Here is a 21,040-nt window from a genome sequence, read left to right as displayed (position 1 = left end):
TTTAGTGCTAGGTTTAGGGTTAGGTTTAGTTTTAGTGCTAGGTTTAGGGTTAGGTTTAGTTTTAGTGCTAGGTTTAGGGTTAGGTTTAGTTTTAGTGCTAGGTTTAGGGTTAGGGTTAGTTTTAGTGCTAGGTTTAGGGTTAGGGTTAGGCGTAGGGTTGCTCTGTACAGATGGCTTTAGTGAAATAGCACCGCCTTCTTTGTAAAAATACTGCTCTGAACCTTTTACTCTGCCCTAGAGCATCACAGATAGGTATAAAATCCATACAAACCAATCATCTATAGCTAGGGATATTAGAAAACATATACTGGAAACTTTCCTGTCATCATTGCTTAAAATTCATATAAAACATTTATACTACTGAGGATCATTCAAGGTCTTCCTGACAGAACTAATTTAGGCCAAATATTTACACAAATGGTAATGTAATAGACTAACAGTGTAGAATGACAGGGTAATGTGGTAGACTAACAGGGAAATGTAGCAGACTAACATGGTAATGTAGTGGATTAACGGGGTAATGTAGTAAACTAACAGGTTAGACAACAGGGTAATGTAGTAGACTAACAGGGTAATGTAGTGGATTAACGGGGTAATGTAGTGGATTAACGGGGTAATGTAGTAAACTAACAGGGTAGACTAACAGGGTAGTGTAGCAGACTAACAGGGTAGTGTAGTAGACTAACAGGTTAATGTGGTAGACTAACAGGGTAATGTAGTAAACGAACAGGGTAGTGTAGTAGACTAACAGGGTAATGTAGTAAACTAACAGGGTGGACTAACAGGGTAGTGTAGCAGACTAACAGGGTAGTGTAGTAGACTAACATGGTAGACTAACAGGGTAGTGTAGTAGACTAACATGGTAGACTAACAGGGTAGTGTAGTAAACTAACAGGGTAGTGTAGCAGACTAACAGGGTAGTGTAGTAGACTAACAGGGTAGACTAACAGGGTAGACTAACAGGGTAGTGTAGTAGACTAATAGTGTAGACTAACAGGGTAATGTAGTAGACTAACATGGTAGACTAACAGGGTAGTGTAGTAGACTAACGGGGTAGACTAACAGGGTAATGTAGCAGACTAACAGGGTAGTGTAGTAGACTAACATGGTAGACTAACAGGGTAGACTAACAGGGTAGTGTAGTAGACTAACAGGGTAATGTAGTAGACTAACATGTTAATGTAGTAAACTAACAGGGTAATGTAGCAGACTAACATGGTAGTGTAGTAGACTAACAGGGTAATGTAGTAAACTAACAGAGTAGACTAACGGGGTAGTGTAGTAGACTGACATGGTAATGTAGCAGACTAACAGGGTAATGTAGTAAACTAACAGGGTAGACTAACAGGGTAGTGTAGTGGACTAACAGGGTAATGTAGCAGACTAACAGGGTAGACTAATAGGGTAGTGTAGTAGACTAACAGGGTAATGTAGTAAACTAACAGGGTGGACTAACAGGGTAGTGTAGTAGACTAACAGGGTAGACTAACAGGGTAATGTAGCAGACTAACAGGGTAGTGTAGTAGACTAACATGGTAGACTAACAGGGTAGACTAACAGGGTAGTGTAGTAGACTAACAGGGTAATGTAGTAGACTAACATGTTAATGTAGTAAACTAACAGGGTAATGTAGCAGACTAACATGGTAGTGTAGTAGACTAACAGGGTAATGTAGTAAACTAACAGAGTAGACTAACAGGGTAATGTAGAAAACTAACAGAGTAGACTAACAGAATAGTGTAGTAGACTAACATGGTAATGTAGCAGACTAACAGGGTAATGTAGTAAACTAACAGGGTAGACTAACAGGGTAGTGTAGTAGACTAACAGGGTAGACAACAGGGTAATGTAGTAGACTAACAGGGTAGACTAACAGGGTAGTGTAGTAGACTAATAGGGTAGTGTAGTAGACTAACAGGGTAGACTAACAGGGTAGTGTTAGTAGACTAACAGGGTAGACTAACAGGGTAGTGTAGTAGACTAACAGGGTAGACTAACAGGGTAGTGTAGTAGACTAACAGGGTAGTGTAGTAGACTAACAGGGTAGTGTAGCAGACTAACATGGTAGACTAACAGGGTAGTGTAGTAGACTAACAGGGTAGTGTAGTAGACTAATAGGGTAGTGTAGTAGACTAACAGGGTAGACTAACAGGGTAGTGTAGCAGACTAACAGGGTAGACTAACAGGGTAGTGTAGTAGACTAACAGGGTAGACTAACAGGGTAGACTAACAGGGTAGTGTTAGTAGACTAACAGGGTAGTGTAGTAGACTAACAGGGTAGTGTAGTAGACTAACAGGGTAGTGTAGTAGACTAGCAAGGTAGACTAACAGGGTAGTGTAGCAGACTAACAGGGTAGACTAACAGGGTAGTGTAGTAGACTAACAGGGTAGTGTAGTAGACTAACAGGGTAGTGTAGTAGACTAGCAAGGTAGACTAACAGGGTAGTGTAGCAGACTAACAGGGTAGTGTAGTAGACTAACAGGGTAGACTAACAGGGTAGTGTAGCAGACTAACAGGGTAGACTAACAGGGTAGTGTAGTAGACTAACAGGGTAGTGTAGTAGACTAGCAAGGTAGACTAACAGGGTAGTGTAGCAGACTAACAGGGTAGACTAACAGGGTAGTGTAGCAGACTAACAGGGTAGACTAACAGGGTAGTGTAGTAGACTAACAGGGTAGTGTAGTAGACTAACAGGGTAGTGTAGTAGACTAACAGGGTAGACTAACAGGGTAGTGTAGCAGACTAACAGGGTAGTGTAGTAGACTAACAGGGTAGACTAACAGGGTAGTGTAGCAGACTAACAGGGTAGACTAACAGGGTAGTGTAGTAGACTAACAGGGTATTGTAGTAGACTAATAGGGTAGACTAACAGGGTAGTGTAGTAAACGAAGAGGGTAGACTAACAGGGTAGTGTAGCAGACTAACAGGGTAGTGTAGTAGACTAACAGGGTAGTGTAGTAGACTAACAGGGTAGACTAACAGGGTAATGTAGCAGACTAACAGGGTAGTGTAGTAGACTAACAGGGTAGACTAACAGGGTAGTGTAGTAGACTAACAGGGTAGTGTAGTAGACTAACAGGGTACACTAACAGGGTAGTGTAGTCGACTAACAGGGTAGACTAACAGGGTAGTGTAGTAAACTAACAGGGTAGACTAACAGGGTGGACTAACAGGGTAGACTAAGAGGGTAGTGTGGTAGACTAACTGGGTAGACTAACAGGGTAGTGTAGCAGACTAACTGGGTAGTGTAGTAGACTAATAGTGTAGACTAACAGGGTAGTGTAGTAGACTAACAGGGTAGTGTAGTAGACTAACAGGGTAGACTAACAGGGTATGTGTAGTAGACTAACAGGGTAGTGTAGCAGACTAACAGGGTAGACTAACAGGGTAGTGTAGTAGACTAACAGGGTATGTGTAGTAGACTAACAGGGTAGACTAACAGGGTAGTGTAGCAGACTAACAGGGTAGTGTAGTAGACTAACAGGGTAGACTAACAGGGTAGTGTAGTAGACTAACAGGGTATGTGTAGTAGACTAACAGGGTAGACTAACAGGGTAGACTAACAGGGTAGTGTAGCAGACTAACAGGGTAGACTAACAGGGTAGTGTGGTAGACTAACAGGGTAGTGTAGTAGACTAACAGGGTAGTGTAGCAGACTAACAGGGTAGACTAACAGGGTAGTGTAGTAGACTAACAGGGTAGTGTAGTAGACTAACAGGGTAGTGTAGTAGACTAACAGGGTAGACTAACAGGGTAGTGTGGTAGACTAACAGGGTAGTGTAGTAGACTAACAGGGTAATGTAGTAGACTGACAGGGTAATGTAGTAGACTGACAGGGTAATGTAGTAGACTGACAGGGTAATGTAGTAGACTGACAGGGTAATGTAGTAGACTGACAGGGTAATGTAGTAGACTGACAGGGTAAACCAAAAGGGCAATGTAGTAGACTAACAGGGTAATGTAGTAGACTGACAGGGTAATGTAGTAGACTGACAGGGTAATGTAGTAGACTGACAGGGTAAACCAAAAGGGCAATGTAGTAGACTAACAGGGTAATGTAGTAGACTAACGGTAATGTAGTGTAGCACACAAACAGGGTAATGTAGTACACTAATAATATAATAATAATAATATGCCAGTCGTATGGGGGAGCACTAACAGGGTAACGATGAAGTCTCATCCTCTTCTCATCCTTCCCTAAACACAATAGTTGTTTAAATATATCTATTCCTAATAACCATTTATCATCAATTTCATTATTGGAAAATATGTCGATATTCTAGATATTTCGATGGAGGAGGTATTTTCTTGTATATTCATAAAAAGTTAATACTAAATGCTCAACTCCATGTCATGCTGTCTTTGGAAAATAGACATCTGAAAGCATACTGCCACTGGTGTTGCCAGGATACAGCCACTGGTGTTGCCAGGATACAGCCACTGGTGTTGCCAGGATACAGACACTGGTGTTGCCAGGATGAAGCCACTGGTGTTGCCAGGATAAAGCCATTGGTGTTGCCAGGTTACAGCCACTGGTGTTGCCAGGATACAGCCACTGGTGTTGCCAGATGACCTCCACAGATGGTTAGGGTTCAGGTGTGACAGCCCTCCAGTGATATCAGGGATTAGAGGTTCAGTTATCCAGTAGTTGTCGGAGTGCTCGCTCAATGTTCATGCGGTGTCCGACTCGTGTCACGCCCAGTTCAGCGAAGTCATCCTTGGTTAGGGCAGGGAGGTGGGAACCCTCAATCTCATGCTCCTGGAAGCGGGCACGATGCTCTGCCAGACCAACACTCTCCAGCCAGTCTCCCACATCATACTTACTCCACAGGGCCAGAGGGCGCTGGCGCCATGGCCGCAGGGTTAGCAGGGGGGAACCCAGTACGGGGGAGGGGCAGGGGGAGGCGTGGGGGGAGGGGGAGGGTGAGCGGGAGCGGTTTCGAGCACTGGCACTCCGCATTACGAAGCGGACCTCCTTGGGCTCCGAAGGCAAGCTGAGGCTAGAAGACTTGAGGATGGTGTGGTGGTGATGGGAGGAGCTAAGGCCAAAGCCCCGCCCAGGACTGACCTCTGACCTGTCTGGGGAGTGGGGGAGGACAGGGGCAGGTGAGGGGGAGGGGCTGGGACTGCGGCGAGGCGTGATTGGGTAGCGGCTCCCCGGCCGGACTGTGTAGGTAGTGCCACCGAAACCTCTCTGGGAGATGGTGTGGACATCCCCAAGACTACTAAACAACCTGAGAGAGAGGGAGAAGGATGGGGGGGTTGGGGGAGAGAGAGACAGGGAGATAGAGGGGGGAGAGAGAGACAGGGAGATGAGGGGGGAGAGAGAGACAAGGAGATAGAGGGGGAGAGAGAGACAGGGAGATAGAGGGGGGAGAGAGAGAGAGGGAGGGAGAGAGAGATGGAGGGGGAGAGAGATGGAGGGGGAGAGAGAGACAGTGATAGAGGGGGAGAGGGAGGGAGACAGAGTGAGATGGAGTGGGGAGAGGGAGGGAGGGAGAGGGAGAGAGATAGTGAGGGAGAGAGAGAGAGAGAGGGAGATGAGTGGGGAGGGAGAGGGAGATGGAGTGTGGAGAGATAGGGAGGGAGAGAGAAAGGGAGGGAGAGAGAAAGAGAGACATATAGGGAGATGACTTAGCTAAAGCATAAAATGAACAGAGCTTAGCATCAAAACTATACATTTATAAGAGTAGTTAATTAGTGCATATTATTAGCCCAGTTCTGAATAGTCTAAAGAGGAACAGCCATAGTCTAATGAAGGAAGTCAGTCTCATCTATGCTGCAGCCAGTGACCTGTTAAGCACACATTCACCCACATCAGGCATTAGGCAGTCCCTCCATGCTGCAGCCAGTGACCTGTTAAGCACACATTCACCCACATCAGGCATTAGGCAGTCCCTCCATGCTGCAGCCAGTGACCTGTTAAGCACACATTCACCCACATCAGACATTAGGCAGTCCCTCCATGCTGCCTGCAGCCAGTGACCTGTTAAGCACACATTCACCCACATCAGGCATTAGGCAGTCCCTCCATGCTGCAGCCAGTGACCTGTTAAGCACACATTCACCCACATCAGGCATTAGGCAGTCCCTCCATGCTGCAGCCAGTGACCTGTTAAGCACACATTCACCCACATCAGGCATTAGGCAGTCCCTCCATGCTGCAGCCAGTGACCTGTTAAGCACACATTCACCCACATCAGGCATTAGGCAGTCCCTCCAGGATTCCACGATTCTACGATCGCATAATCAACCAATCCACTTATATTAATCTAAATCTCGCAATTTTGACCAATCACTGCACTCTTACTGCATAAAAGCATTCAATCAAAGAGGGTTCGCAATTTCGACCACTATTACCACGTAAAACAGCCCAATCAAGCAACACGTCTAAACCCTTTCCCCCTCTGTCAGTGGGTGGAGCTGATGGGTGATGACTGGCAGATTACAACTGACAGGCAGAACAATGAACAGGAATCCATTTCATTTACTACCTAAAATCACAGCTAAAGACCAAAATGTTTTACATGAAAGTAGGGGAAAATATTTTGCACTCTGTGTAACACAAGAGAAAGTCACTTCAACACAAGAGAAAGTCCCTTTGAATCAGCAAAGGGTTAGGGTTAGCCCCAGCAGCTGCAGATCACTATGACCAAAGGATAGCATGGAAATCTGTGGTAGTGATACGCAGTTTGTGAACGATTTAAATATTTTTACTGATTCAAGAATCATTTTTTTTTTTTTTTAACTGTTGGCCGCAATGAATCAATGAATCGCAATGAATCAATGAATCAATGAATCTCAATGAAGGATTGATACACACTCCTCCGGCTCAGTGCAGCGGCTCCAGAGACCTGCTCAGACCAACAACTGTCTATCATATCTGAGCGCAGGAAAGAAAATCATGCTGCAGGCAGCATGTAGACGTATTCTGCTTAAAATTGTTACTTTTTTAACTTTAGTAAATACTACAGTATTTAATTAGCATATACCCTGCCCATTCCTCTCCCCCATATCCCAATTTGTGCCACCCATAAGTGGGAAACCTACATTACATGTTACAGTGCCTTGCAAAAGTATTCATCCCCCTTGGCGTTTTTCCTATTTCGTTGCATTACAACCTGTAATTTAAATGGATTTTTATTTGGATTTCATGTAATGGACATACACAAAATAGTCAAAATTGGTGAAGAGAAATGAAAAAAATAACTTGTTTCAAAAAACAATAATAACGGGAAAGTGGTGCGTGCACATGTATTCACCCCCTTTACTATAAAGCCACTAAATAAGATATGGTGCAACTGATTACCTTCAGAAGTCACATAATTAGTTAAATAAAGTCCACCTGTGTGCAATCTAAGTGTCACATGATCTGTCACATGATCTCAGTATATATACACCTGTTCTGAAAGGCCCCAGAGTCTGCAACACCACTAAGCAAGGGGCACCACCAAGCAAACGGCACCATGAAGACCAAGGAGCTCTCCAAACAGGTCAGGGTTGGTTATAAAAAAATATCTGAAACTTTGAACATCCCATAAAGCCCCATTAAATCCATTATAAATAAATGGAAAGAATATGGCACCACAACAAACCTGCCAAGAGAGGGCCGCCCACCAAAACTCACGGACCAGGCAAGGAGGGCATTAATCAGAGAGGCAACAAAGAGACCAAAGATAACCCTGAAGGAGCTGCAAAGCTCCACAGCAGAGATTGGAGTATCTGTCCATAGGATCACTTTAAGCCGTACACTCCTCAGAGCTGGGCTTTACGGAAGAGTGGCCAGAAAAAAGCCATTGCTTAAAGAACAAAATAAGCAAACATATTTGGTGTTCACCAAAAGGCATGTGGGAGACTCCCCAAACATATGGAAGAAGGTACTCTGGTCAGAAGAGACTAAAATTGAGCTTTTTGGCCATTAAGGAAAACGCTATGTCTGGCGCAAACCCAACACCATTCATCACCCCGAGAACACCATCCCCACAGTGAAGCATGGTGGTGGCAGCATCATGCTGTGGGGATGTTTTTCATCGGCAGGGACTTGGAAACTGGTCAGAATTGAAGGAATGATGGATGGCGCTAAATACAGAGAAATTCTTGAGGGAAACCTGTTTCAGTCTTCCAGAGATTTGAGACTGGGTCGGAGGTTCACCTTCCAGCAGGACACGCTTACACAGAACGACTTACAGTTAGTGCATTCATCTTAAGATCTTACATGCCAAGTATAGACCATATATTGTGTTCCCTACAGGTTATAGAAAAGAGAAGAAGCCCCCAGTCCTACTTAACTACAGGTTATGGACAATTTGCTCTTTTAGTATTTCTCCAGTAGGTTTCCTCAAGGAGAAAGCCCCCCACTTGTATGTCAAAGGCAACAAAAACACTACTGTAAATACTACAGTATACCACAGTCTGCATGTTGTGTAAATCAAATGATACAAACCCCCCAAAAATCCATTTTAATTGCAGGTTGTAAGGCAACAAAATAGGAAAATAGGAATACTTTTGCAAGGCACTGTACAACAGTCTTTAAAAACACTACTGTAAATAATACAGTATACCATAGTCCGCAAAAAGACTACATTAATTATGGTAACACTTTACTTGAAACCCAACGTCATAACATGTTATGATAATATGTCATAACAGCTGACATAACCTGTCATAACCTGTAATAATATGTCATAACACTGTCATGACACATATATTTAGACCTGTCATGACACATATATTTAGACCTGTCATGACACATATATTTAGACCTGTCATGACACATATATTTAGACCTGTCATGATACATATATTTAGACCTGTCATGACACATATATTTAGACCTGTCATGACACATATATTTAGACCTGTCATGACACATATATTTAGACCTGTTGTGACACATATATTTAGACCTGTCATGACACATATATTTAGACCTGTCATGACACATATATTTAGACCTGTCATGACACATATATTTAGACCTGTCATGACACATATATTTAGACCTGTTGTGACACATATATTTAGACCTGTCATGACACATATATTTAGACCTGTCATGACACATATATTTAGACCTGTCATGACACATATATTTAGACCTGTCATGACATATATTGCGTTTTTTTATGGCTGATTATGACACCTACATAAGAGTGTCAAAACCCATAAAACCCATAAAACCCATAAAACCCATAAAACCTACCACACAAGACAAAACATTCCATTACACCATAGCCTACGTGTCAACAGTATGTTTATGTTATATAAAACATTTTAAATTGACCATATTAAATGATCATTCTTACGCACACATTGATGTCAGACATACAGGGAAACCCCAATGCTCTGTTGCTGATGACTGGGATAAATGCTGGAGCAGATTTCAGGAGCAGGACAAGACACCCTCTTTTTTTTGGTACCTTCTACCTCTTTTTCTCCCCAATCCAATTGGTAGTTACAGTCTTGTCCCATCGCTGCAACTCCCGTATGGACTCGGGAGAGGCGAAGGTCGAGAGCCATGCGTCCCCCGAAACACGACCCTGCCAAACCACACAGCTTCTTGACACACTGCTCGCTTAACCCGGAAGGCAGCCGCACCAACGTGTCGGAGGAAACATTGTACAACTAGCAACCTTGTCAGCGTGTATGCGCCCGGCCCACCACAGGAGTCGCTAAAGCACGATGGGACAAGGACATCCCGGCCGGCCAAACCCTCCCCAAACCCAGACGACGCTGGGCCATTTGTACGTCGCCTCAGGGGTCTCCCGGTCGCGTCCGGCTGCGACACAGCCCGGGATCGAACCCAGATCTGTAGTGACGCCTCAAGCATTGCGATGCAGTGTCTTAGACCGCTGCGCCACTCGGAGGACTGACATAAGGGCAGTGATAGGCCTATCTGGCCTATATGGTTATGATGGTCATAATGCTTCTGGACAGGGGCAGAAAGTGTATTTTCTAGAAGTTATTTAACACATGATGAAAAAAACATGACTGTAGAGAATTAACCACAACAAAGGATTTAAGAAACAAACTTTGAAACGAAAGGAAACTTCTTGGCAGGGAAAATACTAATTTGAATGAATGTAGGTTTTGACACTCCTCTGTAGGTGTCATAACCAGCCATAAAATAACGCAATATGTCACAAAAGGTGTAACTATATGGGTCATGACAGTGTTATGACAAAATTATGACAGGTTATGACAAGTTATGTCAGCTGTTATGACATATTTTGACATGGTTAAGACTGTGTCATAACATGTTATGACAATTGGTGTCAAGTGAAGTGTTCCCTTAATTACTATAGTAAATACTACAGATTTACTTTACTACCGTATCTATACTAGTTGACTGTGAATACTGCAGTATTCTACAGTAAAAAACACAGTATTTTACCAAAGTATTTTATAGTATTTTTTCATGGTGGAGAACTGAGAATTTAACTTTTTGTTGCTGTGTATACAATCGCAAATTGCATAGGAACATTTCAGTAAAACCGCCGCAGACATGACAACAACAAAAACATCACAAAATCACTAGTGTAGAGACAGTTATCATTAGGGCACTAGATAGAGAGACAGTTATCATTAGGGCACTAGATAGAGAGACAGTTATCATTAGGGCACTAGATAGAGAGACAGTTATCATTAGGGCACTAGATAGAGAGACAGTTATCATTAGGGCACTAGATAGAGAGACAGTTATCATTAGGGCACTAGATAGAGAGACAGTTATCATTAGGGCACTAGTGTAGAGACAGTTATCATTAGGGCACTAGATAGAGAGACAGTTATCATTAGGGCACTAGTGTAGAGACAGTTATCATTAGGGCACTAGTGTAGAGACAGTTATCATTAGGGCACTAGTGTAGAGACAGTTATCATTAGGGCACTAGATAGAGAGACAGTTATCATTAGGGCACTAGATAGAGAGACAGTTATCATTAGGGCACTAGATAGAGAGACAGTTATCATTAGGGCACTAGATAGAGAGACAGTTATCATTAGGGCACTAGATAGAGAGACAGTTATCATTAGGGCACTAGATAGAGAGACAGTTATCATTAGGGCACTAGTGTAGAGACAGTTATCATTAGGGCACTAGATAGAGAGACAGTTATCATTAGGGCACTAGTGTAGAGACAGTTATCATTAGGGCACTAGTTAGAGAGACAGTTATCATTAGGGCACTAGATAGAGAGACAGTTATCATTAGGGCACTAGATAGAGAGACAGTTATCATTAGGGCACTAGATAGAGAGACAGTTATCATTAGGGCACTAGTGTAGATAGACAGTTATCATTAGGGCACTAGATAGAGAGACAGTTATCATTAGGGCACTAGATAGAGAGACAGTTATCATTAGGGCACTAGAGTAGAGACAGTTATCATTAGGGCACTAGATAGAGAGACAGTTATCATTAGGGCACTAGATAGAGAGACAGTTATCATTAGGGCACTAGTGTAGAGACAGTTATCATTAGGGCACTAGATAGAGAGACAGTTATCATTAGGGAACTAGATAGAGAGACAGTTATCATTAGGGCACTAGATAGAGAGACAGTTATCATTAGGGCACTAGTGTAGAGACAGTTATCATTAGGGAACTAGATAGAGAGACAGTTATCATTAGGGCACTAGATAGAGAGACAGTTATCATTAGGGCACTAGTGTAGAGACAGTTATAATTAGGGCACTAGATAGAGAGACAGTTATCATTAGGGCACTAGATAGAGAGACAGTTATCATTAGGGCACTAGTGTAGAGACAGTTATCATTAGGGCACTAGATAGAGAGACAGTTATCATTAGGGCACTAGATAGAGAGACAGTTATCATTAGGGCACTAGATAGAGAGACAGTTATCATTAGGGCACTAGTGTAGAGACAGTTATCATTAGGGAACTAGATAGAGAGACAGTTATCATTAGGGCACTAGATAGAGAGACAGTTATCATTAGGGCACTAGTGTAGAGACAGTTATCATTAGGGCACTAGATAGAGAGACAGTTATCAATAGGGCACTAGATAGAGAGAGTTATCATTAGGGCACTAGATAGAGAGACAGTTATCATTAGGGCACTAGATAGAGAGACAGTTATCATTAGGGCACTAGATAGAGAGACAGTTATCATTAGGGCACTAGATAGAGAGACAGTTATCATTAGGGCACTAGTGTAGAGACAGTTATCATTAGGGCACTAGATAAAGAGACAGTTATCATTAGGGCACTAGATAGAGAGACAGTTATCATTAGGGCACTAGTTAGAGAGACAGTTATCATTAGGGCACTAGATAGAGACAGTTATCATTAGGGCACTAGTGTAGAGACAGTTATCATTAGGGCACTAGTGTAGAGAGACAGTTATCATTAGGGCACTAGTGTAGAGACAGTTATCATTAGGGCACTAGATAGAGAGACAGTTATCATTAGGGCACTAGTGTAGAGAGACAGTTATCATTATGGCACTAGATAGAGAGACAGTTATCATTAGGGAACTAAATAGAGAGACAGTTATCATTAGGGCACTAGATAGAGAGACAGTTATCATTAGGGCACTAGTGTAGAGACAGTTATCATTAGGGCACTAGATAGAGAGACAGTTATCATTAGGGCACTAGAGTAGAGACAGTTATCATTAGGGCACTAGTGTAGAGACAGTTATCATTAGGGCACTAGTGTAGAGACAGTTATCATTAGGGCACTAGATAGAGAGACAGTTATCATTAGGGCACTAGAGTAGAGACAGTTATCATTAGGGCACTAGTGTAGAGACAGTTATCATTAGGGCACTAGATAGAGAGACAGTTATCATTAGGGCACTAGATAGAGAGACAGTTATCATTAGGGCACTAGAGTAGAGACAGTTATCATTAGGGCACTAGATAGAGAGACAGTTATCATTAGGGCACTAGAGTAGAGACAGTTATCATTAGGGCACTAGAGTAGAGACAGTTATCATTAGGGCACTAGAGTAGAGACAGTTATCATTAGGGCACTAGATAGAGAGACAGTTATCATTAGGGCACTAGAGTAGAGACAGTTATCATTAGGGCACTAGAGTAGAGATAGTTATCATTAGGGCACTAGAGTAGAGACAGTTATCATTAGGGCACTAGTGTAGAGACAGTTATCATTAGGGCACTAGATAGAGAGACAGTTATCATTAGGGCACTAGAGTAGAGACAGTTATCATTAGGGCACTAGAGTAGAGACAGTTATCATTAGGGCACTAGAGTAGAGACAGTTATCATTAGGGCACTAGTGTAGAGACAGTTATCATTAGGTCACTAGATAGAGAGACAGTTATCATTAGGGCACTAGTGTAGAGACAGTTATCATTAGGGCACTAGATAGAGAGACAGTTATCATTAGGGTACTAGTGTAGAGACAGTTATCATTAGGGCACTAGATAGAGAGACAGTTATCATTAGGGTACTAGATAGAGAGACAGTTATCATTAGGGCACTAGTTAGAGAGACAGTTATCATTAGTGCACTAGTGTAGAGACACTTATCATTAGGTCACTAGTGTAGAGACAGTTATCATTAGGGCACTAGATAGAGAGACAGTTATCATTAGGGAACTAGTGTAGAGACAGTTATCATTAGGGCACTAGATAGAGAGACAGTTATCATTAGGGCACTAGATAGAGAGAGTTATCATTAGGGCACTAGTGTAGAGACAGTTATCATTAGGGCACTAGATAGAGAGACAGTTATCATTAGGGCACTAGTGTAGAGACAGTTATCATTAGGGCACTAGATAGAGAGACAGTTATCATTAGGGCACTAGTGTAGAGACAGTTATCATTAGGGCACTAGATAGAGAGACAGTTATCATTAGGGCACTAGAGTAGAGACAGTTATCATTAGGGCACTAGATACAGAGACAGTTATCATTAGGGCACTAGATAGAGAGACAGTTATCATTGGGGCAATAATGACAGTTATTATTCCTGTACTAGCGTAGAGAAGGAAGTGTTGATTATCTTTAGGGCACTGGTGTATGTAAGAGAGAGTTAGTTAATGTTAGGTTACTATGTAGATAGGAGGAGGCGGTGTTTACCCAGTAATCTAAAACCTACGATTTACTCTCTCCATTGTCTTGGCGACATCTGCAAGAACACAGAGAAATACATGCTCACTCTGTTGTTTCTTACAACACAGATACATACATGCTCACTCTGTTGTTACCTAGAACACAGAGAAATACATGCTAACTCTGCTGTTACCTAGAACACAGAGAAATACATGCTCACTGTGCTGTTACCTAGAACACAGAGAAATACATGCTCACTCTGTTGTTACCTAGAACACAGAGAAATACATGCTCACTGTGCTGTTACCTAGAACACAGATAAATACATGCTAACTCTGTTGTTACCTAGAACACAGAGAAATACATGCTCACTTTGCTGTTACCTAGAACACAGAGAAATACATGCTCACTGTGCTGTTACCTAGAACACAGAGAAATACATGCTCACTGTGCTGTTACCTAGAACACAGATAAATACATGCTAATCCTGCTGTTACCTAGAACACAGAGAAATACATGCTAATTCTGCTGTTACCTAGAACACAGATAAATACATGCTAACTCTGCTGTTACCTAGAACACAGATAAATACATGCTCACTGTGCTGTTACCTAGAACACAGAGAAATACATGCTAACTCTGCTGTTACCTAGAACACAGAGAAATACATGCTAACTCTGCTGTTACAGTGCCTTGTAAGAGTATTCATCCCCCTTGGCGTTTTTTCTATTTTGTTGCATTACAACCTGTAATTTAAATGGATTTTTATTTGGATTTCATGTAATGGACATACACAAAATAGTCCAAATTGGTGAAGTAAAAAAAAAAAAAGAAGCTGTTTAAAAAAATTCTAAAAAATTAATAACGGAAAAGTGGTGCGTGCATATGTATTCACCCACTTTGCTATGAAGCCCCTAAATAAGATCTGGTGCAACTGATTACCTTCAGAAGTCACATAATTAGTTAAATAAAGTCCACCTGTGTGCAATCTAAGTGTCACATGATCAGTCACATGATCTCAGTATATATACACCTGTTCTGAAAGGCCCCAGAGTCTGCAACACCACTAAGCAAGGGGCACCACCAAGCAAGCGGCACCATGAAGACCAAGGAGCTCTCCAAACAGGTCAGGGACAAAGTTGTGGAGAACTACAGATTAGGGTTGGGTTATAAAACAATATCTGAAACTTTGAACGTCCCACGGAGCACCATTAAATCCATAATTAAAAAATGGAAAGAATATGGCACCACAACAAACCTGCCAAGAGAGGGCCGCCCACCAAAACTCACGGACCAGGCAAGGAGGGCATTAATCAGAGAGGCAACAAAGAGACCAAAGATAACCCTGAAGGAGCTGCAAAGCTCCACAGCGGAGATTGGAGTATCTGTCCATATGACCACTTTAAGCTGTACACTCCACAGAGCTGGGCTTTAAGGAAGAGTGGCCAGAAAAAAAGCCATTGCTTGAAGAAAAAAATAAGCAAACGGGTTTGTGTTCGCCAAACGAGGTTCACCTTCCAGCAGGACAATGACCCTAAGCATATTGATGTAGCAACACTCGAGTGGTTTAAGGGGAAACATTTAAATGTCTTGGAATGGCCTAGTCAAAGACCGGACCACAATCCAATTGAGAATCTGTGGTATGACTTAAAGATTGCTGTACACCAGCGGAACCCATCCAACTTGAAGGAGCTGGAGCTGTTTTGCATCTTCAAAGTGGTAGGCATGTTGTGTAAATCAAATGATACAAACCCCCCAAAAATCCATTTTAATTCCAGGTTGTAAGGCAATAAAATAGGAAAAATGCCAAGGGGGTGAATACTTTCACAAGCCACTGTACCTAGAACACAGAGGAATATATGCTCACTGTGCTGTTTCCTAGAACACAAAGAAATATATGCTCACTCTGTTGTTTCCTAGTGGAATACATTAATGTAGTGATGTTTCCCAGTGGAATATATTCATGTATTGAGTTTACCTAGTGGAATACATGAATGTAGTGATGTTACCTAGTGCAATATATTAATGTAGTGAGTTTACCTAGTGGAATACATTAATGTAGTGATGTTACCTAGTGGAATACATTAATGTAGTGATGTTACCTAGTGGAATATATTAATGTAGTGATGTTACCTAGTGCAATATATTAATGTAGTGAGTTTACCTAGTGGAATACATTAATGTAGTGATGTTACCTAGTTGAATACATTAATGTAGTGATGTTACCAAATTGAATATATTAATGTAGTGATGTTACCTAGTTGAATACATTAATGTAGTGATGTTACCTAGTTGAATACATGAATGTAGTGAGTTTACCTAGTGGAATATATTAATGTAGTGATGTTACCTAGTGGAATATATTAATATAGTGATGTTACCTAGTGGAATATATTAATGTAGTGATGTTACCTAGTGGAATACATTAATGTAGTGATGTTACCAAATTGAATACATTAATGTAGTGATGTTACCTAGTGGAATACATTAATGTAGTGATGTTACCTAGTTGAATACATGAATTTAGTGATGTTACCTAGTTGAATACATGAATGTAGTGCGTTTGCCTTGTGGAGGCCAACATTATTGACACCCTTGATAAAGGTCAGCAAATAATGACTGTATAAAATAAATAATGTAAAAAATTAGCTAAATACTGTATGCTAAAAGAATGGGGAAACTATATTATTTTATATTTATCAATTGCTCAGAGAAAACTATTTTGTTTAACAAGTAATATTAATTTTTTCTCAAAAAGATAGGGTCAAAATTATTGACACTCCTAAAGATTCTCAGAAATGAAGTAGTCAAAAGTTTCGTATTTGGTCCCATATTCCTATCGCGCAATGACTATGCGCAGTTTGTTTTGGTTGTGTTTCAGATTATTTTGTGCCCAATAGAAATGAATGGTGAGTAATATATTGTGTGATTTTGGAATCATTTTGATTTTAAATAAAAATAGAATATGTTTCTAAACACTTCTACATGTTACATTCCCCAGCAATGCTTCCAAGATGGCGTAGCAGTGCAGTCGTGATTTCTGTAGTGTCCTCATGTAAATAGCCTTTTATTTTTATTTTTTGTCTTTTTCGTATATATTTCTCAATCTCACTTTCTATCCTTTAACTAAACATACTTCCCTGCAACCCACCTCACCCAATGTGGAACGGATTCTATTATTTCTTTATACCTTTTTATCTAGAACCTCCGGCTGAAACTAGCCAGCTAGCCAGCTAACTAGCTACTTGCTATTAGCCACCATTAGCAGTCTTCACCATTGTCCGTGGCCTGCACTACCTACCAGCCAGCTCTAGCCTGGACAATTATCGGTCAGTCTGCACATCGTGCTATCGAGCCAGAACATATCGGATTTTCTGCCGGAATCACTGAATCACTGGACCTTAACACCGGATCATCGCAACTAGCTAGCTGCAACCGAATGGCTGTTGTTGTTGTTGGCTAATCACCACTGTCCCGAAGCAAGCCCCAGTTAGCCTTGAGCTAGCCTCGAGCCAGGCCCATCTCCCGGCTATCTACCTCTCTGTCAACCGGACGGGACCTCCTAGTGTTGACATGGAGCCCTGCTGATCCATCACGACTGGTCTGCCGACGTAATCGTCTGATGTGGTTTCAACAGGCTTTCCGTTGCGACGACCATGAAGATCCATCTGCTAGCCCCGGCCCGCTAGCACACGCAATCAACAGCCGTGCCTCCTGCTCGCCTGTGCTGTAGCAGCCACTGAACTGCTCCCGGACTCTCCTATTGCTGTTCACTGGACCTTATGATCACTCAGCTACACATCTGATGCCTGCTGGACTGTTCCTTTATACGGTACCCCATCCTGTTTATCTGTTTAGCCTCAGCTCAAACTTTCGTCGCCATTACCAGCGGTTGTCTTAGCTCTCTCGAATAACACCTGTGATTGCTTTATGCCTCTCTCCCATGTCAATATGCCTTGCCTATTGCTGTTTCGGTTAGTTCTTACTGTACTTTTTCACTGTAGAGCCCCCAGTCCCGCTCAACCTGCCTCAGATAGCTCCTTTGTCCCACCCCCCCACACACGTGGAGTCCGGCTCAATCGGTGCCTCCAGTGATGCTATCTCTTTCATCGTTACCCAATGCTTAGGTTTACCTCCACTGTACTCATATCCTTCCATATCCTTGTCTGTACATAATGCCCTGAATCTATTCTACAACGCCCGGAAATCTATCCCCTTTTATTCTCTGTACCCAACGCACTAGAAGACCAGTTCTTAAAGCCTTTAGCCATATCCTTATTCTATTCCTCCTCTGTTCCTCTGGTGATGTAGAGGTTAACCCAGGCCCTGTAGCCCCCAGTATCACTCCTACTCCCCAGGCACTATCATTTGTTGACTTCTTGTTATGATGAGTTTTTGGTATGAATAAGTGCAGGATGTTAGAGAAAGCAGCAGACACTCAGATGGAAGTTTGACTCTACATTTATTCAGTACTGGATCACATAATAAGATTAACATGCTTTGCCTCTTATCATGTGACTGACTTCCTTACCACATCTTTCAACTTATATACTGCCCTTCCAACCTACTTTTATCCTCTCTACATACAGCTTATGAGTTGCACATACAGTACATTAATGAATATTGTATCACAAATCATCATATCACTTCTGTAACCGCAAAAGCATGTTAACATCAGAAGCCTCCCCTATTACCAGCCTGTTCAACCTCTCTTTCGTATCATCTGAGATCCCCAGAGATTGGAAAGCTGCCCCGGTCATCCCCCTCTTCAAAGGGGGTGACACTCTAGATCCAAACTGTTACAGACCTATATCCATCCTGCCCTGCCTTTCGAAAGTATTTGAAAGCCAAGTTAACAAACAGATCACCAACCATTTCGAATCCCACCCTACCTTCTCCGCTATGCAATCTGGTTTCCGAGCTGGTCATTGGTGCACCTCAGCCACGCTTAAGGTCCTAAACGATATTATAACCGCGATCGATAAAAGACAGTACTGCGCAGCCGTCTTCATCGACCTAGCCAAGGCTTTCGACTCTGTCAATCACTGCATTCTTATTGGCAGACTAAATAGCCTTGGTTTCTCAAATGACTGCCTCGCCTGGTTCACCAACTACTTCTCAGATAGTTCAATGTATCAAATCGGAGGGCCTGTTGTCTGGACCTCTGGCAGTCTCTATGGGGGTGCCACAGGGTTCAATTCTCAGGCCGACTCTATTCTCTGTGTATATCAATGATGTCGCTCTTGCTGCTGGTGACTCAGATCCACCTCTACGCAGACGACACCATTTTGTATACATCTGGCCCTTCATTGGACACTGTGTTAACAAACCTCCAAACGAGCTTCAATGCCATACAACACTCCTTCCATAGCCTCCAACTGCTCTTAAACTCTAGTAAAACTAAATGCATGCTCTTCAATCGAACGCTGCTGGCACCTGCCCACCCGACTAGAATCATTACTCTCGGCGGATCTGACTTAGAATATGTGGACAACTACAAATACCTAGGTGTCTGGTTAGACCGTAAACTCTCATTCCAGACTCACATTAAGCATCTCCAATCCAAAGTTAAATCTAGAATCGGCTTCCTATTTCGCAACAAAAGCCTCCTTCACTCATGCTGCCAAATATGTCCTCGTAAAACTGACTTGATGGGATACACCAGTCCCAACCAGAGACTTGATGAGATACACCAGTCCCAACCAGAGACTTGATGGGATACACCAGTCCCAACCAGAGACTTGATGGGATACACCAGTCCCAACCAGAGACTTGATGGGATACACCAGTCCCAACCAGAGACTTAATGGGCTGGAGTGCTCCACAAGAACAAACAGCATTTTCTTTCCCTCATTTTTTTAGTTTTAACTTCGGAAACTGAGAGACAATTTGTCCTTTCTCACGGCAGTAAGAAAGGATGATCCTTGTCTTTGGTCACTGGGGAAAAAGACTAAAACCTTGCAGTAGGAGGTGACCTCTCTGGATTGCTTTTTGTGTAGGGATAACTACTGGGTACATTTTGTGAAGGTAGTTTTATGTGTCAACACAAACTCGTCTACAAGGACTGCAGCTTTCTCAAGAGTGAGATCCTTGTGTTCATAAATGTAGGTAGCAACCCTTTCGTGAATGTCACGGATTCTGCCGAGACTGCCATTCCTTCTGGCTCGGGCAGGCTTCAGCGTTCGTCGTCACCGGAGTACTAGCTGCTGCCGCTCTATGTTATATGTTTCTATGTTCACTTGATTGTTGTCTGTTGTTGTGCACCTGTTCCCCATTATGTTAGTTTGTCCTCCCTATTTAACCTGTCCACGTCCACTGTGTGGTGTGCGTGTTTATTGTATGGTACGAGTGTCATTAGTGTGAATGGGTTTTGCTCCTCCTGTGTTGTTTTGGAGGGTTTTCCTTGTATTTCTTTACTACTCAGTAAAGTGGTTCTGCATCTCATTCTGTGGCCTGTGCTTGACTCTGGCCTACTGCATTCCACAGACATTCATGACAGTGAAGGCAATTCTTGAACTGCTCGAGAAGTCTGAGTGTCTTTAAATCCTCAAGGTCCTTGATCTCTTGAGAACCATACCACCGATCAAAAATAAATGCTTGTTCCCTTGCGAACTCAACATGGCTCTGTGATTCTGTCTTTCGTAATTTATGGAACTGTTGTCTGTATGCGTCTGGGACCAACTCGTAAACCCAAAGGATAGCAGCTTTAACAGTGTCATAATCTGAACTCTGGTCGAGATAAAGCGGTGTACACTTTCTGAGCTTTAACAGTGTCATAATCTGAACTCTGGTCAAGAGAAAGCGGTGTACACTTTCTGAGCTTTAACAGTGTGATAATCTGAACTCTGGTCGAGATAAAGCGGTGTGCACTTTCTGAGCTTTAACAGTGTCATAATCTGAACTCTGGTCAAGAGATAAAGCGGTGTCCACTTTCTGAGCTTTAACAGTATCATAATCTGAACTCTGGTCAAGAGATAAAGCGGTGTACACTTTCTGAGCTT

The 21,040-nt window shown here is 42.4% G+C and overlaps 1 protein-coding gene across 1 annotated transcript in view; it reads right to left on the bottom strand.

Moving 5' to 3' along the window:
- Positions 1–4,441: 4,441 nt before the first annotated feature.
- Positions 4,442–21,040, bottom strand: part of LOC311124863 (SH3 and multiple ankyrin repeat domains protein 3-like) — a gene marked incomplete at its 5' end in the record, with an annotated part of 108,123 nt that continues 91,524 nt past the window's right edge. Inside the window, 1 exon segment of the mRNA XM_084198961.1 lies at positions 4,442–5,235. Within this exon segment, the coding sequence (XP_084055087.1) occupies positions 4,635–5,235 (601 nt within the window).

Source organism: Coregonus lavaretus, assembly GCF_964263955.1.
Source record: "Coregonus lavaretus genome assembly, contig: HAP1_SCAFFOLD_1184, whole genome shotgun sequence".
Classification (NCBI taxonomy): domain Eukaryota; kingdom Metazoa; phylum Chordata; class Actinopteri; order Salmoniformes; family Salmonidae; genus Coregonus; species Coregonus lavaretus.
The sequence above is the reverse complement of the archived record's forward strand: the minus strand, read 5'-3'. Positions and strand labels throughout refer to the sequence as shown.